Genomic DNA, 27,523 nt, shown 5'->3' on the forward strand with positions numbered 1-27,523 from the left:
CCTCATTTACAGGCCCTTGGCGCCACCGCTCCATCATTTATTTTTTGGGGGACGCAGAGGTGGCCTAGCAGTGCACTGCACCGCTCCCGATTTACAGACTGACTCATTGGGCCCAATGTTTAAATTTGTAAAGCTCTGCGTCAGATTATAACTGTGCCTGGTATAATGTATGGAGGGTAGGTGTTCCCAGCAAAAAGCCACGCAAAACTGATGCAGTGAAATTTACAACATTTCACTGTGTCATTCTACGACTTCAGTGTCCGAATTTTACCACCTGTTCAGAGCAGGCGTAAAATTGACACAGGGCTTTTTCCAATGGGAGCCTCCTTGCATTGATGGAGTAGTGTCATTTGTACGATGCTACTCCAGCAGTGCATGAGTTTAGCACCAACAAATGCAACAGTTTGACTAATCTGTAACAACCTGGGCCATGGACCTCTGTATGGTAAATACAGCGCATCCATGGTGTTGTTAAGGGATCTTAGGGAAGGCACAAGAAATCTGATGCATCTATGTCAGTGCATCAGATTCTTGTAAACAAGGCCGAAAGTTTGCTATTTTCCAGTGGGTAGTGGCTCCTACCACTACCCTCTTCCCTATAACATCTAGTTTTTAAACTTTCATTATCGGGAGTATAAGCTTTACCCATACCCTCAGAGTTAGCATGCTTACATGCAGTGTGGACCACTAGGGAATGTTAGGTAAAATGACTCCTGATGTAGGCTGGGTTATTGACAGAGGGCTTATATTTTTAATTCACCCTAAGCGTTACCACCCTGTCCTTGAGGAAGCTTTATGGGGACCTTGTCAGTAATGGGATGAATAAAGAGACATGTTGTCTCACGCACAGCTCCTTTTGAAGCCAGTTTAAGATTGTTACTTTGAGTCATCGCAGACCATTATGGAAGGCATCACTGGTGCCAACAGTATGGGTACAGATGGGGTCTCCAGACTTGATGTCAATGGTTTTGGCACCAAGAGGGTCTTCGGATCCGACTGTGTCTTGGGCGCCAGTGGTGGTTTTGAGGCTGAGACTGGCTTCAGCACCAGTGTCATGAGATTCTTAGGCCTCCTAAGTAGCCTTTGGAGCTTAATGGCCAAGAAGAGATGATGCCTGTTGATGGGGGAGGTACAGGCTCCAACGGTTTTGACTGGTGCCAAAGAGCAGTGGAGCCACCAGAGTGCTGAATAATTCAGAAAGGGCTTCACTCCTGACCCACTTGGGAGCAGTGCTTTGCCTCTTAGAATGCCCAATTTGTTTCTGCATCAGCTATACACATACTCCTCGCTGAGTTTTAGGTATGGAGGGCATGGAGTAGACTGAAGCCTGCTGATCTTTGTACACTTGGGCTATGGATGGCTGGTTGAGTGGAATACCTGAATGACTGGCCTCTTACTTTCTTCTACGTCTTGGAAAGAATGTTCCCCAAAAATGTCAGGGGTGTCTTCAGAAGTCTGTCATTGCATTTTGTGGTGTGCACGCTGTCTCTCCCATGAATATCAAAGAGGTTTCTTTCGCATAGAAGATGAGGCAGGTCTCACAAGTGGTGCTGTTGCGGTGGGGGACATGGAAAGTTTACACACATGGTGATGGTGGGTCCACAGAAACTTCGTATGACACTGAGGAAAATTCTGACAGACCATCAATTCCACCATCTTGTGTACATTTTCCTCTAGAAAGTCGAAGGCACGGAATGTGAGGTGCTGAAGAGGGCCGAGGTGCTGGCAGTTCAAGAATTAATGGGGATTGGTCTCCAGGAGATGTTTTTTCTAAAGGATGTTTTTTTTAAATCAAGTGGCAGAGTTGCAAGGAAGCAAAAGAATGCGTTGAACTATGAGCCGAACACTAGATGGCAGGTGTATGCAGAGCATGTGTATCTACAGCAGTACATGCTACGAACATACTATTCCAAACTATGGCCCGGAATTAGAGCCTAGCGGAGGGAATACTCAGTCACAAATGTGACTGATAGCCCATCTGCTGTATTACAATCCCCAAAGGCTATAATGGGATCGTAATACGGCGGATAGGATATCTGTTGCATTTGTGATGGAGTAACCCCCTCCGCCAGGATCTAAATCCGTCCCTGTATCATGAACATTAACAAGAACATTTTGGTTTGTAACACCACATCTCAGCCTTCTAGAAAACGCACACACATTTTTGGTAACATGTATAATTTTCTAATTGAAGCCCACACATACAATACCTTAAACTTTATCAAGGCTATTGTTCCTTTGAAGTAAGCACTTACTGTTTTTTATTTAAATGGGATCAGTATGTACTGAAAGTGAACTGGTTTATGAAACTTCGCAAATGTGAGGGCAGTGTTGTCAAGTGCCCTTGCCCTGTTGTTGCCCTGTTGTCTGGGTCAGTATGTAAATGTACACACGTGAAGTATGCACTGTGAAAATGTTACATTTTGTTTTCTTTTTAAAGGACTGTCTCCTCCACAAACACATCAATTCCATTCAACATGCAACTTACACCTATGTTATGGCTGCATGTGTGGTGTATCACTTTTGTAATAAGTGTAATACAGGTTTGAAATATTTGGAAAATATTTTATTATTTACAATCAGAGATGTGTACAACAGTAATTACTTCAAAGGCACAGAAAGTAATTAAATTGCTGGCTACATGTTCTCATTTGGTGGAGGTCACAACATATGCTACACTTCCTCGGATTTGTCAAAACACATTTTAAAGTATAGTTTATTCTTAAATTGAACTATTTATTTGATGTGGATCTGTTCACTGTTCAGTTAATGTTCCTGCACAGAGATAACATCACCATTAATCATGAAATAAAATTGAAACCATCACAAACCCAAAAGTACTTAAAGACAAGAAAATTAAATAGATATGTGGATTACATACTTTGTTTATCTGACCATTTCACGGAATGCCACACTTTTGCTGCTCTAACTGAACATGCAGTTATGGAAAACCAGAATTTCTAACTCAAAAAATCTGTCAGTTTCTTCACAGCCCGAAAATAATCTACACATACTTGCAACAGATTGGGCTGCTTTGTTTTTCCGAGTACTTTTACAGGCAGGGAAAACTCCTCAAATTACGCATATTCAAAGAATTGGGCCTGTAACTTCCTATCATGCAGGGTTTTGCTTATAAAATCTGAGCCAGCTCAGATGAGAAGACACATCACAGGTATCCCAGTACAGCAGGAGACCAGAGAAATGCTTGCACAACACAAAAAGAAAATAATGTGGGTGGGCGCCACTCACACACTAGCCTGTCTTATACCATGTCCCTCAAATCCCCCTTAGTTTGCCACAGGACATTACATTTTGTTACCGGTCCATAAAGATGTTAAGAACAGACAGACCGAGGATGGTGACTGGAATTGCTGGAGGAACAGATAATTTAATTGTAGCAGTTCGTGGATCTACTCAAAGTGTAATTGGTCTATGCCCCAGGCCCTCCTCTTCTAAAATTATGAGATTTTAAATATTAAATAATCCTTATGGTGAGAGGCAGAGATGAATGTTAGTTCTTTGACGGTCCAACCAAAGATTTTGTGAAGCATAAAATGACCTGCGGCAGAGTCTGCTTAGGAGACGGTGTCCAGACAGTGTCCAATGTATAGTACTTACAACGAACAGCCCAGGGAATGAGACTATGAACAGCTACTGCCATTCTACTACCCCTGCTTCTATGTCATAAAAGCTGTCCATGGCAGTAATGTTCTCAACTGAGAAAATCCCGGAATAAGGGAAAAAGCCCAATCAATCAATCAATGGGTGTAGAAGTAACAGGCCACTTCCTCAGGAATCACTACTATCCACCGCAGGGAACAAAAAACGCAAAGGCAGATCCTAAGTGTGGACATGGCAACTTATGCATCCAGTGTTATAAAATGTTTTCTTTTTTGTACTGCAAAAGCTATTCTAAAATGTCAAGGGACCAGACCACCACATTAGTCTTGTGCAGGCTAGGCTGGAACATATTTGATTATTTGATGATAAATAACAAAATGAAGCGGTTACTGTTTGTATTGTAAAGGTATTTGTATTTAGGACTAGGCCCTGACAACTATTCCATCAATGAATATCAATACAGTCCCAAACCCAATGAAACGTCACTCCAAGAATAATTTGAGTCAGGTCAGATCAACACGTGTATTCTACCACTGAGGTCAATGTGATTTGTATTCTAGTCACATCTACAGAAATATATTTATCGTTCTAATTTAGAAGGGATACAATCAAGGTTTGTGTTAGGATTACTATGAAAATAGGGGTGAGATTTGGTTTGTCTGTGGATTAGATACGGTTTAAGGAAAACTTTGTCTAATGTAACCTTGGTCCTAGAGGGCTAAGCTGCAGAGTATTTCAAGTATCCTGGAATTAGGAAGCTTCCCCTTGCTGCTACTAAAGTAAGGGTGGATGGATAAAACACAAGTCAAGTGGCCTCTAGCAGAACTATGACTTTGGTAAAAACTTGCGGTGCTTGGCACAGACTTATGAGAAAATGTTCTACTCGTCGTAAACTAATAAGGTCATGAATTAAAGGTACTTATTGAGTCACTTGAAAACAGGGATATGAAATACACATCCATCTAGTGTATGTTGTGGTGCCAAACCCCAGTCTAATGGCCTGTTCATATATGATCCTATATAGACAGCTTTGAAAGGCTTATGGAAAAGCAAAATGTTAAACGGATTGGGGTTTATGAAGGTTTTATAAATCCTTATTCTTCTTATGCACCACTAAATTGGGGGTACAGACCTTAACTTATTGATGCAGGTGCCTTTAGTTTTAGAGACTTACGTTCTTGAATTTTCCACATTTTGCTTCAGGGTGAATTGCTACAGGTAATGCTGGTCAAGAAAGTACCTGAGTTTGCATATTGCAATGGTACCAGAGCTCAGAAGGGCTCTTAACCTAGCCCCACTTTTTTGCAGCACTAAGACCAGTCTTGCGGCCTGGCAAGACCTCCCAATAAATTTGCTTGGTAGAGTCACTTTAATAAAAAATTATGATTCTGCATTGCATTCTATACACACTGCAGAACTTCCCACTCCTCATCCCAAATACTTGGTGTACAGAGGTGGAGGACTCATCCGCTGTTTTCTCTGGCATGGTCGTCCTCTTCGCAAAGGGCATGGTACTTGTTGTTCAGTGTATGAGGGTGGGTTTGGGGCCGTAGACATATGTCTATACTACTGGCATTCTAACTACCAGTCATAAATGACTAGCTGACTGGATGACCCAGCGTACCAGTTAGAACTATCTGGCATCAGACTTGATGGATTGATGCATTATTTATATGGTCACCACCCCCCCCAACTTTCCCAGAGGTTACTAGGTAGTTTTTCTGATATGGCAAAGAGCCCTTCATTTTATAGGCTGGTACGGTTGTCTGATGGGACAAACCCCTCTTTGTAGAGACCATCGGCTCCTACAACTGACAAGACTCCAGGGGTTCAACCAATGGGATCTCATCTGAATCTCCACGCTAAGGGAGGATATCTGGTGCAGCACCACCATGTATTCCTTTGTGGACCGTCAGGACCAGTTCTCCCTTTCCTCCACTCAGTTTCTCCTACAGATACACCATGCCCTGAACACAGTACCACACTGAGTTACAAGACATCCCAGACTTTATTCCCCCTGGAGGCCCACCTTTTGATGGGTAAACTAGGTAAGGGTAGGGTTTCCCAAATATACCGAGCTCTAGGGAATATTGCACCCAGGTCCCTGCCAGCCCTTCGTAGGAGATGGGAGAGCTGGAGAAGACTGAATGGCGGGAGGCATGCATGGTTCCCAGGGAGCTGACGATTTCTGCTTGACTGTCCAATCACTGGGGAGTAAGTCTGGTGTAGGTACTGTAGCTGAATCGGTCTCAGAGTGAAGATCCTGATTGACCCCGGGAGTGCCTATTGCCGGTCCCCAATGGCTGACTTCTTTCACATGGTCTGGCTGTGTCCCCTGACATCTTACTTTGGTCCCGGGTGGGAATCACCCTCTCAGTTGTTTTGGGGATCCCCTTACAACTGACTCCAAAATGGCACTGCTGGGTGTGCTGGACCAGTTGGGTGGGGTCTAGAGGAGATATGGCTTTGGTTGGACTGGGATCTCTGGTGGCCAAAAGAGACATAGCCCAAGCCTGGAACCAGCCCTGCCCCTACCCTCCAAAATTAAAGTAATGGCATGCGGAGATAAACTGGTGCACACAACAGGAGAAACTGATCTACACCGCGCGTGGATGTCCCAAAAAATTCTTGAAAATGTGGGATGAATGGTGGGAGTACTATGAGTTGACCTCAATCGTAGATGCTTGGTCGAATCATGTAGTCTAATATATGACTGGGGATGGGCGGAGAGTTCGGGGGCAAGACTAGGTTTTTGGAGCGTTCTTATTGTTTCTTTTCATTTGTTCTATTGTCTAATCTGATTTTTACACTTAAACTCAATAAAATGTGTATCAAAAAATGATGGACAAGAAAATAGCAAATATTACCTAAATATTTGTCGAGCCACAGGTATAATCCTCTAATGTGGAAAAATTCTGGAGGATTACCTCTATTCTCCTCTTTTCCTTTAGGATGGCGTGGCAATAGACCATTGGTAGCAGGTAATTCATTCTGCTTCAAATTATACATAGACATAACAGATATGAATAATTTGTAGAAATGGTGGTATGTAAACTGATCACTGGAAAAGCTTGTGTGCTTAGCACAGAGACCGCAAAATCCACAATAGTAATGATTCTCTAGCTTTGTCTAATGTTACACAGTCCCCTTTAGTTTGGGGGTCTAGAGATTAGTAGGTGAGATGATAAATAACAACTACAACGAAAAAAACACAGGACTTTCAAATCAGATGAGACATCCACATCACTATTCTAAGCTTTTGTCACCTAGTAGGCACATGTAAGTAAGCCATAGAGAGGGGACTGCGAGGTAATCCAAAGTATAAGCAGAGGTTTGGATCCTCATAGTCTCTCCCAGATGGAGTGATCTCCAGAGCATTTTGTCTCTGTGACTTCATTAGTCCTTTCCAGTCTACTGTTTCTCCCCAAAAAGAACATTTTACTTAAATCATTGACATCTGAAAAAGGTTACCCTCTCAATGCAGCCAAGTTTCTGAACTTGCATAGAGAATAACTCTGAAACTATATATCACCAGCTGGTGGTTACTTGATATTGGTGAACTGTGGCATAGACAGGAGCCAACTAAGGTAGGATGCTGAATGGTAGGAAAAACAAACGGAGGTTAATCATCTCTAACAATTTTATGTACTAATGTGAGAGGCTATCCATGGTGCTAAACTACTGCTTTATTGGCAACATTTACCCCCAGGATTTTTATATGGAATCCTTTATCTCTAGTTTGTGATATGCAGAAGTGAACAGCTCTTGCTTTTTGTATAAGGTGTTAAACAGAATCATACAGGGGAGAAAAGGTCAAGCACCTGTTATTTAATATTTCTAGTAGTTTCTCCACACTTTCATTTGCTGCAAATGTTCCAGTAGCTTTCATATCTTGGACGACAGTATTAGAAAAGCCTTATTTAAGTACATTTTAGCATATTCACAGGAGCATAAACTATTTAGCTGCCTTCTACACCTCTAAAACAGATCACCAACTTGACATGATGGGACCAGATACTAATATAAACGTTTTCTGTTTCATGAAACAAGGAAACCAATTTGACATCTTTGTTCTATTGGACATACAAAAAAAAGCCTGACCCATTAATTATGGAAATTCCTAGAAACTGGTACTTGAGTACAAGTTCACACACGCTTCAAATGTAAACATGGTATTAAATGGAAGTGCACAGCTTGCATTTCATCCTGTGCACGCTACTGGTGGGCATCAGATTACAGATGCTCATTATGTATACATGGGCCACACCAAATGTTCTACACAATTACAATGCCACCTGTTTGAGAAAGTTAGTTACATTCCTTAGTGAGATTTATTATGGGTGCATAATCCTATTACAGGTTCCTCACCAGAAAACTAACATTAGCTCTCCAGCTTCACCAGGTAGCACCATACCGAATCGGACACAACTACCAGCTGGACAGGAGAACATCAGAGTAAATTAGATGTCAACCGGCAAACTAGTGGCAGATTCCCTGACTTGGAATATTATTAACGGGTACAGCCCACTTTACAGAATGGGACGGATAGAGGGTCGGTGAGGAATCAGCAGTTAAATTGAGTCTTTTATCAAAAAACACATTAATGAAGGAAAGTAACCTGTTCTTCTACTAGAGACTTCTAAACACTGATTACTCACCTTTTTAATAGAAGCCACAGCAGAATCTATTAGGAGGTGGGTCTGTGAAGTGGCTCAACCCAAGACATCCTGCAGGACCGAGGAGGCAAAATGCCCTACTCAGCAAATCTGTCTGTCCAGAACTCAGGCAGTGTGATTGTTTGAATGACATGGAATTGCGTAGCAACTTTCCGCAAGAAGAATACTGAATTCTGCAAAAAACTGTTTGTCTAGGAAGAAGATGGTGTATGGTGGATAAACGCAGAGAGCCTGAAGCTCACTCACTTGCTGAGCTGAAGTGCTGGCGAAAAGAAACATCATCTTGAGGGTGTGGAGCCACAAGGGACAGCCGTGAAACACAACAGAGGGCGTGCACATAAAATATTTGAGGACCAAGTTAAAAGGAGAGGGTCAAAACAGGTGTTGGAGACCTTTCAAAAAACGCATCGGAACTGGTTACTTTAATGAGGAGAGCTGCTCTGGCCATCAGAAAAAGGCTGAAAGGTTTGAAGACCTTTGGGTTTATGGAGGAGGAGTTTAACAATCTGATAGGCTCTCAAAGGGATCTGAAAAGGACAGTGGTGACCAATTTAGACATTAGCAAAAGGACAAAAGTATTAGATCTGAAAAAGGCCAAAAGGATTGAGTCACATGCGCAGTTTTTGTTAGAATATCTCAGGGTTGGCGTGATCCCAACTGGTTTAAGGATGAGATGTCCTAATCTTGTTTCTGGAAATAAAAAAAAATCCTGGAGAAGTTTTCCCAAATCTCAAACCGATGTGCACGAGATTGGATGATGCTAATTGAAGAGATGGACAGGGAAGTGGTACTTATCTTGAATTAAGAAATTTTGGAGATGGAAAAAAAATTGCCAATTATAAATGCTAGAGAGGAGGCCAAGATGAAACTTGAGAAGATAAGTTCAGAGTTGAACAAATTTGATGAATACTGATTAAAGAAAAAGACAGAAAAGCTTAAAAAGGACAACAGAAAGAGCCTATCACTATTTGACACCTAATTAGTACCACAATTGGAGTCAAGAGGCAGCAGGCAATGGTCCCAATGACAGGAAGAAGAGAATGACCAAAACCTTCTTTAACACTTTTTCAACAGACTCCGAAGGAGAGAGCTTAGGGGCATCAGACACACCTATGACTAACCAGGCACACACTAGGCCCATCTATACCGAGACCCCCTCCTTTTTATCCAAGGGAGGGGCAGAGGATGCAACCAGTTTCAGAGACAGGACAGGGAGGTTCTACCATCAAGACCCTCAACATCACTATCTGAAAGCACAGGACCAACAACATTGGAGGCCATAGAGGCACCAGGCAAAAGACGTAAGAGCAGACTTCCTAGTGACAGTATTCCTATATTCAATTTGTCATTGGCGGAAATTGGGAAAGATGAGTGCCAATTGTTATCCAGAGGTCTCTATTTCGTTCCCAGTGTGCGAAGTAATGTTTTTCAACTAAATGAACTAGTTACTTCCCTTTGGTAACTCCTTATCCGTTAGAAACATATCCTAGTTGCATATTCCTTCCCTTAGATTTTCCCCAGGTTTCCGTCTGGATCTGGAAATGTTTCTTGAGCAGTACTCCTGCGCGCCGTTAGGTGACATTGGTTGGCTCTGTGTTTGTCGTCGGCATTGTGCGCACCAAATGAGATGTTGCGGGTCCATGCTGACGTCACTTTCTTTTCATGACTTTCAGTGCCAGAAGCACGGAGCCATGAAGAACACTGACCACTGGTGCATCAAAACTAGGGCCCTGAAAGGGAAGTCCCTGTCCCTAGAAATCAGTTTGCAGAGTGGAGGGGAGGGTTGGTAAGAAAGTTGCAACTAGAATATACCTCTACCTGCTAAGGCGTTATTGAAGGTAAATAACTTGTTCATCTGATAGAGACTTCTGGCTGCAGACTATGTTAGAATTGATAACCCAAACAATACAATCCCTGGAGGTGGGTCTGTGAACCAAGATCATACTAGGAAGTCCTGCTGGGCCAAATGGGTAAAGTACCTGTCCCTACAGACCTGACTGTTCAGGCAGTAGTGTTTGGTGAACGTGTGCAGGGAGGCTCACATAGCTGCCTGAAAGATGTCCAGGACTGGAACTCTGCATGCTAAGACAGTGGTTGCAGATGTAGCTCTGCTAGAGTTCACGTGCAAACCCTCTGGGGGTTGCTTTTAGCCAGTGCGTAGCACATTTTAATGCAGAGAACAATCCATCTGGAGATGGTTAGTTTCTGCACTGCCCGGCCTTTCTTTGCACCCACATAACCCACAAAGAGTAGATCATCGACCTGGAACTCTTTGATACGATCAAGGTAGAATGCAAACTCTCTTTTTGGGTCCAGGCGGTGGAGTCTCATCTTCCTCAGAAGGATGTGGGAGTGTGTAAAAGGTAGGCAAAGTGATGGACTGACCTACATGAAAAGGTGTAACTACCTTAGAGAGGAAAGAAGCCCTAGTGCAAAGCACTACTGTATCAGGATAGATGGTGAGGTAGGGAGGCTTAGATGACAATGCCGCCAGGTCACTCACCCTGCGGGCAGAGGTAATGACCACAAGGAAGGCAGATTTTATTGTCAGAAGCCGTAGAAGATAATTGCAGAGTGGCCCAAAAGGAGCACATTCGGAGGGTAAGAACCACATTTAAATCCCATTGGGGAATGATGAAAGGGGATGGAGGAAACAAAGGTAAGGCCATTAGGAACCTATTAACAATTGGAGACTTAAACAAAAAGGTAATCTAAAAAAATGCAGAGATAGCAAATAGATAACCTTGGTGGGGTGAAGGGGGGGAGGAGCAAAGCAGAGCCCTGCTAGGCCGCAGAAAGTATGTACAAAAGGACATCGGAGAGAGGGGGAGGGGTCAACAGACTTTTCTGTGCACCAGGCCACAAATTTATTCCAATGACAGGTGTATACCATTTTGGTGGAGGGTCACCTGGCTGCCTATATAAAATTACAGACTTTGGGTGGGAGGTCGAAAGTTGTCAACTGTTGCTGCTCAATCTCCATGCAAGAAAGCAGAGACTGGACAGGTTCAGGTGGATAACCGTCTCCTGCTGCTGTGACAGAAGATCCTCCCGAAGGGGCAGTCTGATCGGAGGATCGATGGCCTTGCTCAATAGCTTGGGATACCAGACCCTCTGTGCCAAGTACAGTGCCCCAAGGACTACTCGGGCCCTGTAGTTGTTGATCTTCATTAGTACTCTGGGCAGAAGTGGTATGAGCGGAAAGACATACAGAAGGCCTGAACTTCACTCGCAATGAAAAGCACCAGCGAGCAAGTGCCTGGTTTGGAAACTCCAACACCCAAAACTGTTGCACATTCTCTGCCAAGGTGAACAGATCTAACCAAGGCTCTCCCCACTGCTAAAAGACCTTGCAATACCTCCGGATGGAGACACCATTCGTGATTGACCAGGCACTGTCAGCAAGTATGTCTGATCTGATGTTCAGAGAGCCCACCAGATGTTGAACCACCAGAGAGATACCCAGATGTTCCAACCATGTCTTGAGGCGCAGAGCTTCCTGACAAAGGGCTCACAACCATACCCTGCCCTGCTTGTTGCAATAGCACATGGCCATGGTGTTGTTCGTGAATACCAGCACTACTTTCCCTTTGAGAGAGAAGGAATGCTTTCAATGCCAGTCTGGTCGCCCGAAGCTCCAAATGATTGATCTGGAGGCCGGTCTTTGCTGAAGACCAGATGCCTCTGATCTCCGTCCGACTCTCCCATGTGGTTGCCCCATCCCGGAGTGACGCATCTGTCACTACCATCAGATCTGGTTGGGAAAGGGAGAAGGATCTGCCTGTGATCCAATCGTGGTTTGTTAGCCACTGCTGCAGGTCTTGAGCAGTTCCCTTCCAAGATCGGGACCATGTCAGAGAGATTCTCCTGATGCTGCACCCACTGGAACTTCAGGTCCCACTGCAGAGTCGCATATGCCATCTGGCATGAGTCACGAGCAGGATGAAGGAGGCCATGAGGCCCAGCATCCTCAGAGTCATTTTCACTGAAAACCAGGATAGAGGCTGAAACAGTGGTATCGCAGCCTGAATAACCTTGACTCCCCGCTCGGGAGGATAAGCCCGAAACTGCACTGTGAACAGAACGGGTCTGATGAAAGGGAGCATCTGACAGGGAGTCAGGTGTGACTTTGGGACGCTTATAGTGAACCTCAGCAAACCCAGGAGGTCTGCTGTAGCCTGAGGTGGGAGACGAGACTGGGACAAGCCCGCCTTCAACAGCCAGTCTTTGATGTAGGGGAAGACTGAAACCCCTGACCTGCGCAGATGAGCTGCGACCACCGCCATCAACTTGGTGAACACCCGAGGGGCGCTGGTAAGGCCGAATGGGAGCTCAGTAAACTGAAACTGCTCATGACCTACCGTAAAACGCAAGTAACGTCTGGGGACGGATACATGAAATAAGGCATCCTGCAGGTCCAAAGCTACCATCAAGTCTCCTGGATTTAGGGCAAATGTGACCTGAGCCAGAGTGAGCATTCTGAACTTCTCCTTTTTGAGGAAAAGATTGAGGGACCGGAGGTCTAGGATAGGGCTGAGGCCCTTGTCCTTTTTGGGCACCAGAAAGTAGTGGGCATTACAACAACAACCTACTTCTAGCACAGGGACCTCCTCTATCCAAGAGAGACGTAACTTCCTTGTGGAGAAGTGCCAGGTGATCTTCTGTCATCTGATCATAGGATGGTGGCATACTGCCCCGACTGGTCCCTGGTGGGGAGGAGTAAAACTAGGAAGGTTTGGAGAACATGGGGTGGGGGTTGAGCTGGCTAGAGTGCTGGCTCCCTGATCCACAAGAACAGTGGATCCCATGTCACTGGCCACGCAGAGGCTGGGCAGCATGTGCAGCATGGTGGCTGGAGAGGACTGGACGTGGTTGGTCACCCCTTCCATAGCCACGAACAGGATGAAAAGCAGACTGAGGGGGCAAGGGGCAGCTGCGAGGCCCAAGGACCTGCCTGTAGCTCAGGAGTCTGCTTTGTCTCTGAAGAGATGGGTGTCACCAAAGGGCATGTCCATAGGGATGGATTGGTCATCCCCCGGAAAGCCAGACATCCTCAACCAGGCATGGTGCTTCAGCGCCACCATTGATGTAACAGATTTGCTTAGTGAGTCGGTCGTATCCAGCCCACATCGTATTTTGAATTTCGCTGTATCTCTCCCATCAGCAACAGCTTGGGAGAGAATGACCCGGGATCTGAGGGAGCACTTCCACAACTGTGTCCCATGAAGTATGGGTGTAAAGGCCCAAAAGGCATGTGGTGTTCACGGACTGCAGTACCAGACTGGAGGAAGAAACATTCTTCTCAAGTTGGTTCAGCTTCTTGGATTCCCTATCCGAGGGTGCGGAGGGGAATGCATCCGGGGACATGGATGCTTGGATAACCAAGCTCCCAGGGGTTGTATGTTGTGTCTGTAAGACTGGGTCATTTGGAGCAGGTCTATGGCGGCAGGCGATTGCCTTGTTCACAGGAGCCCCTGAGCTGGGTTTGGAACAGGTCCCCTGCAAGACGTCAGTAAGGGCTTTATTAAAGGGCAATAGGGGTTCAGAGGATGAAGCCCCAGGCTGAAGAATCTCTGTCAGGAGGTTAGTCCTGACTGCCACTGAAGGCAGCTCGAGGCCCAGGACCTTGGCTGCTCTCTGCACCATCATTGAGTAGGGTGCTTCCTCCTCCGTAGCCATGGTAGGGGGAGAAAGCATGCCATTGCCAGGGGAAGTGTCCAGACCACTAGCCACGCCCAGGTCTATCTGCCAGTCCACGGGATTGCCAAGCTGGTATTCCAGTGACCGCTCCCATCCCTCTCCGGACCATAACCCATAGGAAAAAGGGTCAGGATCCCACATAGAAGGGAGACTTTTGAAGTTGGCGTCACAGGACATCGATCCGGCTCCATGTCAGAGTCGGCAATAAGGATAGGGTTGACACCACCCGGGGGCAGAATCGGGACCATTGATGTCGAACCCGGCGTGAAAGAAGGTTGAGTTGGTACGACCGTTGCCGGTTTGGATCCTGGAACAGATCAGTGAGAGCCCTGTAGAACCGAGGCTACAGACACATAACCCAAGGGGGTGCCTGCCGAACCTGCGGGGCCTGAAGGCACTCCTGCAAAGTCGGACTGCCCAAAGATGCAAAGCCTCATGCAATTCCTGTAATTGGACATGGGTCGTTCCGGCTCCTGGAAAATCGGGGAGATTCGGAGTCAGTGCAAATGGAGACTCCAAGGACGGAGGCCTCAAACAATGACACTCCCCTTCCATCTTTGCATCAGGCTGCAAACGGGGCAAAGATGAAGAACACTTGTGCTTCTTCAACAACTTCTTATGCCTCGACTTACCCGACCGCCCCGTGGACTTGGAATGAGACGATGATAGGGGCTTCACGACCGTTCTCTTGACTGAGAATGTTTCGGAGCCTAGCGCGGGGCAGTGGGGAGATTCGGGGACTACTCCTTCAAAGCTTTAGGATATATGGCCCAGCACTCGGAGCACGACTTTGGGTCGTGGTCATGCTCCAAACACCACACACACACGAGGTACAGATCCATCAAGGACATCACCCGATGACAGGATCTGCAGGTCTTGAACCCGGTCTTATGGGAAGTCATCCTCGATGCACCAGGAGTGTAAGCACTCAAAAGTCTTTGTCAAAAAAGTTGAAACAAGGCCAATTAAAAAGTGACTGAGGTAAATCGGTCAGGATGTCAACCCCCATCCAAGTTTCCACCAACTTTGGACAGATTACACCCAGAAGTGGCAGTATTTGAAAGAGCAGTACTTAAGGACCATACTAAAATCACTAGGGGGAGGTTGTCTCCCTCAAAACGTTATAAGAGAACCCTAAGATCACTGTGAAAATGTGTGACAAAGGTGAAAAGGTTTTGATGGATATGGAACAGTACATTAATGCAGTACACAGCATTTTGGCTGTCCCGGAGCATTATCAGAGTATTTGTAGCACTAGAAAGGAAGATAGATCATATAATATCTAGAGCTTTGGAGAATGGTTCCATTTAAAAAAGTTTGGCTATCTTAACAAAGACAATCCAGTTATCCCAGCACTGTATAGAGTTCCAAAGACTCATAAGAATTCAGAAGACCTCCCCCGCTCCGCCCGATTGTCTCCTCTATTAATGTCATTTGTTGACATATGAGGATGCATTCCTTTGCAAAGTCTTTTCCATCATCTATTAGAAACACAGGAGACGTTATTGGGAAGATCCAAAATGTGCCATACAACGAGACCAAAGAGATTTTGGTAACGCTTGACATTGACTATAGACAAACATACCCAAGAAGGAAGTGCTGGATATGTTGAAGGCCTGATTGAAGAGAACACCAGGGGAAAGAAAGGATGAGTTTATCCTGGAATGCCTGGAAATAGTGCTGTTCAACAACTGCTTCGAGTTCAATAACGAAATATACCAACAGACAAAAGGGACCAGGATTGGAGCATCTTGTGCCCCAAGTATAGCGAATATTTACATGGATGTGTATGAAATACAGCATATTTTCAAAGAGGCAGCGCCCTATTATGAAAATGTTGGAAAATGGGTACCATTCATAGACAATATATTCTTCACACAGACAAGGGAGGAAGATCAGCTTCAAGAATTCAACCTACGGCTCAACTCAAGTAACAAGAACCTCAAGTTTACTGCGAAGTCCAGTAGAGATAAAGTGGAGTATTTGGATATCTGGATTTTAGGAGTACATGGCCACGTGCGGATTGTGCACTATAGAAAGCCTACAGCAAGAAATACTTTTTTTTTTTTTTTACAGTTTAGGACTTTCCATCCGAATTGCCAGAAAGACTCTGTTCCTTTTGGTGAGTTTCTGAGGATAAGGCTGAATTGTTCTAAAATGGAATAACATATTCATAATGGGGGAGAACTAAAGAAGAGGATCGTCCAACAGGAATATCCCAGGTGACTGATCAGGCAAGCCTTCAAGAAAGCAAAGTGCTATGACCTGGAGTAACTCCTCAAAGCGAGAGTAAGCCCAAATGCAAGGGGGACAGACTAGTGTGCATCACCAATCAGTCAAATGTCAATTACAAAGCAAAGACAATCTCTGAAAGAAATTGGAAAATACTTAATGCAAATGAAGAGGATCCGCAGATTGAGAAACCTATATATGCTTTCATAAGAAATTCCAACTTAAGGGACAAACTGGTGCACACTTGGTTGAAACAGAACGAAGCACATCAGGGAGCCATAGGAGAGGGTGCACTGGTCAAAGTTAACCATCGCTACGGTCCATACCATGCCAGCCAGATGGGCATAGTTACCCTACAAATTACAGAAAAGCCAGGTTTTTAAAGCCTTCCTAAAAGATTTAATGTGCAAAAGGACAGTACTCAAATATTTAGTAGTACAAACAATAAAGCTTCCCCCTCTCCCTACCTTCCCTCCCCCCATGAGGTGCGTTTGAACTTTGGGACTACAACGTTTTTGGCAACAACATAGAGACCTACTGGGGATATTATTTGAAACTGTCTTTCAGATACTCTGGGCCTATATCGTGAAATGCTTTGTGAGTGATGCACAAGGTCTGAAAAGTAATACGCTGCTTACTCTGTAGCCAGGGCAGCTTTCGCAGGGCTTGCGTTGCTAATTGAAATTTAGGGATCCCTAACAGTATGCATGAAGCCACATTCTGTAAAGTTTGGACTTTATTTAGAAACTGCTGTTGCATGTTCAAGTAGTGGCCATTACAGAAGTCTACTTTGGACAAAACGAAGGCTGTCATTACAGTTTTTAAGTCCAATGGAATGTATGGGAGGATTTTCTTAACCACCCTTAGTGTGTAAAAGGTAGAGGCGAAAATTGCATTAACTTGATTGCCACAGGCGAGCTTGTTGTCCATCATGACACCTACATTTGTTACCTTCCTAACCAGCACTGGGAGAGCTCCTAGCTCTTAAGGCCACCACAATAAGGGGGAGGTGGGGACAGAATGAAATCTCGTTACCTAACAGGAGGACGTCTGTCTTTCCAAAGTTTTCCTTGAAGTGATTATTAGTCATCCAGTCACTTACTGCCAGCATGCAGTTGTGAAATCTGTTTCCGGTGTTGTTCTCCTTGCTGGAGAGAGAAACGACTGAGTATCATCCGCATAGGATAGTAACTTAGAAGGAATAACACAATGGATATAGAATTTCCCTCAAGGACAGGAGCAATTGTAGGAGCCACAACATCATATATCTTAAAAGTTTGTGGTCTACGTTATGTTGGAGAAACTGGAAGATAATTCAGAATCCCTTACGGAGAAAACAAGTTGGCAATAAGGGTGAAGAAAATGAAAGCCCCATTAGTTCAACACTGTATTGAGGCTAAACATACAGTGTGGCCTCAAGGGGCTAATATTAGAAAAGGTCTAACTGTGTTGAGGCTGCCCTGAGATCAAAATAAGAAGGGAGAGAAAAGCATTTGGGATATTCTCCCTTGGAACTAATCGACAGGGACTCCATGAGGAAATAACTTGGAATGGATCATGAATGCACAATTGTTACTGATGATACTCTTCTCTGAGTAAGCTCTGCGCAAGACGCTTCCCAGCAGAGAAAGTTACATATGGATGTGAATAGGGATGTGTCACTCGGATTTATTTAGTTCTTAGTCTTTTATAATAAAAGTTGAATACTTGAAGGACTGTGTATAAACAGTGTATCACTTTTCTAGCTCCAATATAGCACCTCTAGTTAAGGTTGTCCTGGGCACATATACATGCCAGGCTTCAATTATTACAGAGATTACATGGAGCCCGTTCATGGACTTCTTCCCCTTAGTAATTTGTCAGTTCCTTTAGAAGCTTCATTGGGATGCACTGGGGTTATGTATGGCCTGGCTCTGAGATTAAGCAGAACTTAATGGGAAAGGAAAACATCTTTGTTTTAGTTATCAGGTGAATGGTATAACTTGTTAACATGCAATATATTTCTGATATCTTGTTGAGCGTAAAAAAAATTCCACCCTTATTACCTATAACTAAGGTTTGTTACTGTAATATTGTGGAGCTGGATAAGTACTCTTTTGTGTCCAGTGGAGACGGATTTGCATAGAACAATGCATTACCGTGTACTGCTCCAATATGGCACCTGCAAGATGTATCCTCTCAAGCACTGTTAACAATTTATCTAAAGTGTCGCAGCGTGGGATTGCAGCGTATAAAAAGATGGGCTAAATATGACGTTGGTAGGAGCAGCCATAATCGCACGTCTGTGTGTATTGGATGTCAACCAGCACAGAGTTTAGAAGTAAGGGAGGTAAGGAGATGGGGAGTGTATGTAATGCGTATCCTCAGAGTGTAGAGATACTTATGTACCACCTCAGGGGGTGCCCATTAACCAGGTTAGAAGCCCAAGGAGTGGTCTCTTTTAAACTTCTCGTGTCCCTTTGGAAATCTTTCATCTGTGTCCCCCTGTAGACCGGCCCTTAATACATGTGATGGATAGGGAGTTTTGGATCTGACTTATGGTATTTGAAAACTGGTCCGGATGTGGAGGATTTAGAGCAAGGTAAATCCTATCTATAGCAGTCTCCTATCTCCAGGCTTCTAGAGGTTAAAAATACTTCTCTTAGCTCTGTATATTTTCTTGTTCCCTGGTAGTGTCACTTTTGTACATCTGTCTTCTAAAACAAAATAGAAGCTTCAGGACAGGGGTTACCTGAACTCTCTCTGGGTTTTCTCAGGATTTTCAGTGGGTGTTCCACCTTAGACCAGCTCTCTATGAGTGCATTGAACAAGCAGTGAGATTAGATTAGCAACTTGGAAATGCTATGGTATTCAAGGCTTTAATTTGTTGTGGAAGACTGGGAGTGAGGTATATGCCAGCAGATTATAATAATGGTAACATGGTATTTTGGTATTAACAGAGGTTAAGAAACTCTGCCTTTGTACGATTCTTTGCTAACAGGTAGCACCTTCTACATTAATAGACTATTTAGAAGAGACATAAATATTGGAGCTTCTACGCAATAACAGTCCCCATTGTCTACAACAAACGTGAGTGGAGTATGGGGAATGATTTTCCTTCTAAAGGCGATGTTGCTTTTTGGCACATGGCATGCCTGCATTTTCATCATGGGAGCCTTTTAGAAGATGGTGAGTGGTCTTGATATGTTGCCTAAAGTACGTGCGACCCCTGCACTAAGTTCTTGACACACCACTTGCCTGTTCTCTTGACACACCACTTGCCTGTTCTCTTTTGGGAGTCATGGGGCTGTCTCGGTCTACAGCACTGATTTCTTTGGCTACATTTTGAAGCTATGCTCATTATAAAAGTAGCGATGACCCGTGCTTCACCAGAACTGGTATGTGGAAATAGGTAGTTTACAGGTCTAACACCACCATGCAGTCTCCAGGGTTTAGGGTAGCCAGTACCTGGGCCAGTGTGAGCACCTTGATTTTTTCCTTATGGAAGAAGGTGTTGAGAGGTTACAGGTCTAAAATAGGATGAAGGCCTCAATCTTCATTCGCACCTGAAAATAGCAGTAATAACAATCACAACCTACATCTGGTTCAGGCACCCTTGCAATAGCCCCTTTGGTCAAAAGGGCTTGCAGTATCTGCAGTGAGACAAACAGATGTTCCTTCATCAGTCTCTTTGGGATGGTGGAAGGTGTGATGGAGTGGCAGTGAAGGGCAAGGTATACCCCTTCAGGAATACCTGTAGGACTCACCTGGCTGAAGTGATCGTCTGCTAATCCGTCAAGAATCATCAGATCCAACGTCTAACAGGGTGGGTTGTGCAATCTGGTGACTGACTGGGGGGGGGGAGGGGTAACAAGTTTTGGCCCAAGCCCCCAAAAGGGTATCTGTAAGTGCCTCGTTGAAGGAGGGGCTAAGTAGATGTTTATCATGGCTAAAGCACTTCTTTCAAGACATTAGTTTTGACCTCTGTGCTGGGGAGCTGGAAGTCATGAACCTTGGCTGCCCTGCAAATGACCATTGTATCAGAAACGTTCTCCTCAGTGGTGGGACCAGGGGGCTGAGAGGAGGCCATTGGCTCTTGAAGGTCCTCATACCAATTTTCCTTGGCTATGGTTGCCCTATTTCATCACCTGCATCATAATCATTGTCCAAAACTGTGCCAAACAAGGAATGCTATGTGTGATTCAGTCCTTGTAGGGCTGGAAGTCTAATGAGGGAAGTGACGCTTTATTGGAAGCCAAGCACAGCCTCGTGTGACTCAGAGTCAAAGAGCACAAGGGGCTCCTCATCCTCCAGCACGGATGGAGTCTGCATCGAGGTTCTGGGAACCGGCATGGAACGTGACACTGGGCGCAAAGTCAGAACGCGAACCAGAGGAGGCCCAGTGATGGATTCAGAGGGTCCGACTGGTTCCAAGGGTGAACCTGCCAGCAGTACCCCAGATGGGGGAGGGGGGGTCTAGGTTCCTTGGGGCCAAAGGCATGCCAGAGGGAGTCGCTAGGATCTGAACAGTCTGAGAATGGCCTAGTTAAACTCTTCAATTTGCCTTGGTGTCACAGAATGCCCTGGAAGCCCAGGTTGTGCCCGGACAAGTTGTAGAATAGGCTCAGACGATGATCAATGTTGGGAGACAAATCAAGAGCCCTGCTTGGATTCTGTGTGTTTTTTTCTTCGACTTATCCGAAAACTTGGAGTGCAATGACAACAGACCTTGGGAACGCCTCATGCGACTTCTGGACTGGGAACGGGAGCGGCGCTGTGAACTGGACCGGTCTCGTCAGGGACTCATCCGGTGCTTGGTGTCCGTGTTTCACCTTGCAGCCTCGTATGGCTTTTGAGTTCAATGCAAAGCCTCTGTAGAGCTTAGAGTCATGGCTCAACCCCCAGCACCACAAGTAAATCTGATGAAGAGCTGTCACATAGATTTGTTTGCAACAGTCTTTACAGGGTTGTAATCCATGGAGAGGACTTTTCCCTTGCACATTGAAAATTTGTGATTCAAAAGCCGTCTCAAAGAGTTGAGGTAGCTCCAGTTCTACATCTGGTGGAGTGGAAAGAAAGAAACTGACATTCATGTGCGGGAGTGGTGCCTATAGAAGCCCCCACATGTGAATTCCGGAGCAGAATGACATCAGTTCCGAGTTACACACAGCCACATACCATCGCGCAGAGGTCCTGTTCAAAGGTTTCTGGATCCACTCTGACACCTGGGGAATATTCAAAAGGTGAGGTATATGCAATAAGAAGTCTCTATCAGACTTCTATATATATTTTAATAATATAAGGCCATCGTTTGCCGTTGTGCAAACCTGTGGCATTAATAATTGAGTGTCACATGTGGACTAAAGCACTATATTGTGCCATCTACATTGTGATGCTGAAAACATGACACAGTCCTCTACTAAGACTTGGGTTCCTTGCATTCTCCAAGCTCTCTTATTTGCAGACTTACCTACAAAAAATGAGTTTACCGTCTAAAAAACCTGCTTCTACTTGCTAAATAAGTCACACATAAAATTACCTTATTTCCCATAAGGTAGAGTGCATAGTGCCTAGAATTGGTACATGCCTAAATTCATGTTAGCAGGTACCCACAGTGTATAAATCACCACTAGCTATTTTCACTCCACTGGGTTTAGCTGTTCCTATAGGAAATACTGGTAAAACAGGTTAAATTGCTATTTCTGCATTATCCAGTAGGAAATAGCTACAACATTTCATAAACGTTTCCCATGTCTAAAACCCAGTTCATTGAAGAAATCATATTGATTTCTAACTACTATTGACATACTACACCCCAGCCCTACCCTGCCTGTAAAATATTGGAAATTCCACCCAGGAGCTGCACAATAGGCTACACTGATTGGCTGGTCCACCTGAATACAGATGACTCATCTGAGCTCAGCAGGATATTCATGGTGGAGGCTGCTGTCTCTTCTGTTGTCATAGAGTGCAAATCCTGAATGACAGATCTGCTCAAGGCACATGTAAAACTTTGATGTCTTTCAAGCCTGTAAAACAGGCCAGATCACAATTTCCCTCATTTCCCTGTTGAAGGTGCAGGGACTGCTGCAAACTGGATTTTTGGTAATAGATGTGGGGTAGCACAACTAATTTCCATAGTAAACTACCCTACACAGCAGCAGCTCTCAGAGCCCAAGTTTAGGGTGGCTGACGACTTTACCCACCTTGGATTTGCCCTGACACATTGCATTTTGGGCATGTTGGCAGGAAGGCAAACGGGAATTACTGAAGAAGTAGGTACGTCTCGGCCAGGGAATTTTTGCTCCATTGGTCAAAGAGGTACAAGTTGTGTCTTAGGGTATCCCCTACCTACAGACTGGTGAACCCTGAAAAGCTGGTGAATCCTTATCCAGTTTCCCTAAGATCTGGACTTGTGAAATGAATCCAGGTGGGCTGAACATACTGCACTTGGCATCTGTGGTCGGTGAGAAGGACCTGAGGAGGTTGGACCCCCTTCCATTTGAAATCCATGGGCAGAAAGAGCTCCAAAGACAATAGGGCTGATCCCCTGGGTGGTTCCAGGAACATACGGAAAGAAGCTGAAGAGGGCGTTCCTCTGAAGAATCCCAGTGGACCAGTGGTAATTGGACAAATACTGTACTTTGGTATTGGCTTCTACCTGACATGGTGAGAGTCCCTAAGTGCCTATCCCTGAGGTACCTAGAAGTGTACTTCTGTGGTTGTTTGGGCACCAGAAGAAAGCTTAGAAACGTTTGAAAACATTTCCTACAGAGATTCAGTGGGACCTGCTGGAAAAAGTAACAGACCTGCAGTTCCACAGCATTAGACTGGATTTCATCTTCATCCTGCACTGAGATCCCTGCATCTTTGGGGAAAAAAACAACTGAGTCCCATTCTGTGTTGGAGCTTAGAACATTTTCAGCATGAAATCTCAAAAGCGCAAGAGGGACAAACCTGCTTTAAGTATTCAGCGGTGCCTAACGTAGCAAGGATTTTCCTTCTCAAAAAGTTACACAATTGCACGCGCCATTGGGACTCGGCAGAAAGTGTCACTTTTTTTTTTTTTATGAAAATGTTGAAAAGTCCTTTTCTGAAGTGGGAATTAAAAATAGTTTTTAACTTTTTTGACTTCCAGCCTTGGTCTGTCTGATTCAGGCTCTACAGCGGTTGCCCTGAGATTCCACCTAGGTTTCTGTCTACCACAACTGTTGACTTACATTATGTGCTCTATTTTTCTTGGCACTCTTTTACTTTAATTCTTTAAAAAACATATTTACAGTTCCCGTTAGTGGACTTGTGATGTTTTGTTCTTATTTTTCTCATAAAAATGTTCTCTATTTTATTTTTATTTATTTTTAATGTGGTTGTTGACTTTTATTGTGTTTTATCTAAAGGTTCTACTGTTATTGCACTGCTCAAACACTTTACAAACGGCATTTGATTTAAGCTTGACTACTGTGTTCCATGATCCCAGGGATTGGTCACAAGTTCATTTTATTCCATTTGTGTGACATCTAGCAGATGGTAGGCTTATTCTTTGAAGTCCCGGCAGCAGCCTCTGTAGGATTTGAAAAAGCTGAATCTTAGCTCTTGCATGCCTGATTCTCTCACACTTTATAGTAGGAAAGTGATCAGACTGTGACAGACGTATTTTGGCCTCTGGGTTTGAGGTCTGGTATTTTCTGAGTATGCTTGTTTTACCTGTTGCTGAGTACATTTGCACTTTGTCAGTGGAGTTTACAGTTTTAAAATGTATTCTATTGTGTGCTTGCTTAGGTTTTGTAATTGTTTTAATCAACAATACAATAAACAAACTTGGCATTGATGCTGATTTATAGTGTTGTAAGAAGGAAGGAAATTATAATTCTCAAAGTTGTTGTCCTCTATGCAGCTCTAGACCTCCTAGTCAACCATTACAAGGGTATGGGAGTCACACTCAAACAATTCTTGCATTAGGGCAAATCTGTGGGCATTCAAAAAATGTTCCATGCCACCAAGGGTTCGTTATCAAAACATGCTTTAATTTTCTCTTTGCAAAAACAGATAATCTCAAATGACTTTGAAAGCTATGAAAGAGGCAAGTAAATTAGCTATGGATGTGGTGTCATGATTGATGACGATCAATTAGAAGAAAGCACTTTTACAGGCACTGACTTCATGTTAAGACATTGAAGCTCAAGTCCGAAGGTGTCAGGGTCAGATGTGCCAGAGTACCCAAAGTTGCCAGAGTTGGATCATCCCTCATGGGCTGATCCAAAAAGTACCAAAGCCATCCTGAACAAATATAGCTTGGCCAGATGGAAGGTATCAACCTGTTTAGGTCACTTGTTAGTCAGAAGTTCTATTTCCAACTCTCTAATGTTGGGATAGCAAGGAAGAGTCTAGCATCAGGTAATTGTATTGAAACTCCAAACAGTCCGTGGAGAGAGGTTGTTCCCTTGAGAAAGCAGTTGATTTCTCCTTCCGATGGCGATTTTTGTGGGAAGGTATTTTGACAAGTTATTCCTTGTGACAACATTTACCTGAAGGTGATGGGGTACACTTTGGTATCTTCCGGGCCAAAAATAGATTTGCAGGCCACAGCGTCCTAATAAAAGCCTATCTAATCCTATACGGCACAAGTGAAGGATGGAATATTTAGATTAATTGCAGCCACTAACACTTGGTCAGGTCTCATCACAGTCCGTCATCTTTCACTCACTATAGCATTCTAAACAAAGATCAGTAACAGACAAATCAGTCTTGATCCTGCTTCAATAGAAACTGTCCAGCCGAACCTTCAAACAATACTCCTCCAGACAGGAACACAAGCCAACCCAGAAAGGTATGCCCAGACCTGGGTCCAGGTGTTCCCTACGCCACTGACGCAGCTCTGGAATCAAGCCAGTTAGGTCTGGAAAACAGAAACTGATGCTAGCAAGTCAGTTGTTGCCTAATATGCTCTGATGTCACTAGGTCCAGCGGGCAGAGTCATGGCTAAAGACACATGGTGCCACCTGGCCATGCTAGCGATTTATTGCTGGAGAAACGTTTCTGGACCACTTGATACCTGGAAAGATATTCATTTGGGGACTCTGAAGGACGATGTATTCATCATAATTAAATGTGCACCAATGGACAACCTTACTTTGATTTTGGACCCATTTTATGTTGATGAGGCCCACCACAATTGGTTAAATCCAGTAGCAGATGTGGGTGCAATACTACCTATGTCTTCAGCTCTCATTACGTTTTACATCATGATGTGTCTCTATGTATCACTCTAACAAATGAGTGAGGGGCCAGTGCATTTGTGGCATGCTTTTTGATCCCAGAAAAATGCAAATTGTCAAGAAAATTATAAACCATCCCCAGTGCACAATCCGTAGTACAGCATGTCCTTATGAAGCTGGGTTTATCCTTACATGTCAATTTTCTCCCATAAACGTGATCTGCCAGAGGACATGTAGGGCAAAAGTAGGTAGCGCTGCTTTGTACATTAACAACACTTTTCCTTAACACATTTATTTTTTGGTTTTCCAGTTAAATCTAGCAAAAAAGACCAACATTGATTAGGAAAAAACTGTATGGGAGTCAAGGATGTGTTGGCAAGTTAAGGGGCTGTCCATTTTATAGAAATTTAGATTGAGCATAAAAGTGCATAACATATGCATTGATTCTAGGATATTTTGCAGTGTGAATGTGCGTGCATTTGGTCTAGTTTTTGTGAACATTCCCTACGTGCGTTTACAGTGACTGCTTGATGCCTTTTTCAATAGCTCTAATGTTTTTGTTTTTTCGAAGCCATGGGGTTTCCAAGTGCCATTCCTATGTCTTTGGAAATGTGGATAAGGCAGTCATATATATAAAAAGCAGGGTGAGCACTCACAGATTCGCAGTAATACATTGAGAACAGTACCATATCCTATTATGTTACATTTGATATATGATCAGAGTCATCTGCTGCTTTAGGCCACATGGACCCAGTCCCAGACTGTCCGCAACACAACCTGGAGCTACAAAGACCACTGTTCCCAAGGGTTAAAAAGGATGAACTATGGTGACTACGAACGGGTTCTGGGGTCCTATTTCACATAATTTACCTGAACATGATACTGTAACTAAAATATTAGAAAATAAATTGGACTTTGAAGAAGGTTCACCTGGCAGATATTCCTACGCAGGCCTTTGTTACTGCCAATGCACGTCGGTCCATTCTGCAGAGCATCACACTATACTCAACTCATTTGCATTTGCATGATCATTAATCAGAACCTCTTGTTTTAATCTTATTCTGATCCCCATTTTGCACACCATATCTACATATGGGAATAGCAATGGATCGCATCTGCGATCTGATAACAATAGACAATAGGACTGCTATCCCGTTTTTACTCAGTCTCACCTCCATATACAAACACACACCACCTACCTGCTTTGTCTCAGCCCAGCACGTTTACTGAACCTCGAATGATGGGAAACTGACAGCAGTTAATGCCTGCATCTCAAGCCATGTGATTGGCTGAATCACTTCAGTACCCTAAACAGCATGATATTTCTAGGGAGACGCGATCAGTTCACAATATACTTGCCTCAGTGCTGAGTGAGGGCTGCTGGTATTCTCACCCCCATACCCCAACGGCCACTTAAAATGAAAATAATGAAGCAATCACAAAGGTACTTGATGAAACTGCTCTTGAATATCTTTGAATTATTCTTTGAACAGACAGTGTAAAAGAAAAGCCGTTAACTTTTTGTCCAAAACCACCTTGTTTTGGTTCCTATTGTAAGGGTGGCCTATATGTAAGGTATAACAACTTGTAGGAAGTACATTAGTGTTAGCGCGAAGAAGGCAGTTCATCTTCCAAACAGCTGTAGCAGTGCTGTGGAGGAATTTCTTCTTTCAAACAGTCCATCTTAAATATAATTTTCTATTTTCAATATGAAATATTTTATATGGTGATGATGAATCCTTAAAACGTTGCGATCGCAGGATGTATTTCATCACATAGTTGAAAAAAAACTCCACTTTGCAGTGTGACATTAGTTCACAATAGAAATCACGTGTTTACTTCAATATGATATGGATTCCGTAGCCATTCGCAGCTGGAAGGGAAAGAAATAAAGGTGAGACAAGCACAGCATTGTTTGCTATTATGTTCTGCTGATCACTAGCCTTCACACCTCTCACGCCTCTGCATCGTGTTACATGCCCTTCCAGTCCTGCATGGGCTTGCAATGAGCTTGCTGAGCGAGGCTGGTTTTTTGACAGCCATTCTCCGTTAACTCAAAGATCTCAGACCCGTCACCCTTTTTTTCCAGGGATTCTGCCT

The 27,523-nt window shown here is 44.1% G+C and overlaps 1 protein-coding gene across 4 annotated transcripts in view; it reads right to left on the reverse strand.

The window, feature by feature from the left end:
- Nucleotides 1-2,544: 2,544 nt before the first annotated feature.
- Nucleotides 2,545-27,523, reverse strand: part of UBP1 (upstream binding protein 1) — a 528,279-nt gene continuing 503,300 nt past the window's right edge. For all 4 annotated transcript variants that reach the window (XM_069214387.1, XM_069214377.1, XM_069214369.1 and 1 more), the window contains one exon: nucleotides 2,545-27,296. In XM_069214387.1, the coding sequence (XP_069070488.1) occupies nucleotides 27,259-27,296 (38 nt within the window). In that variant the 3' untranslated portion in view covers nucleotides 2,545-27,258. The remainder of the gene's footprint in view (nucleotides 27,297-27,523) is intronic.

This window comes from Pleurodeles waltl, chromosome 2_1 (assembly GCF_031143425.1).
Source record: "Pleurodeles waltl isolate 20211129_DDA chromosome 2_1, aPleWal1.hap1.20221129, whole genome shotgun sequence".
NCBI lineage: Eukaryota > Metazoa > Chordata > Amphibia > Caudata > Salamandridae > Pleurodeles > Pleurodeles waltl.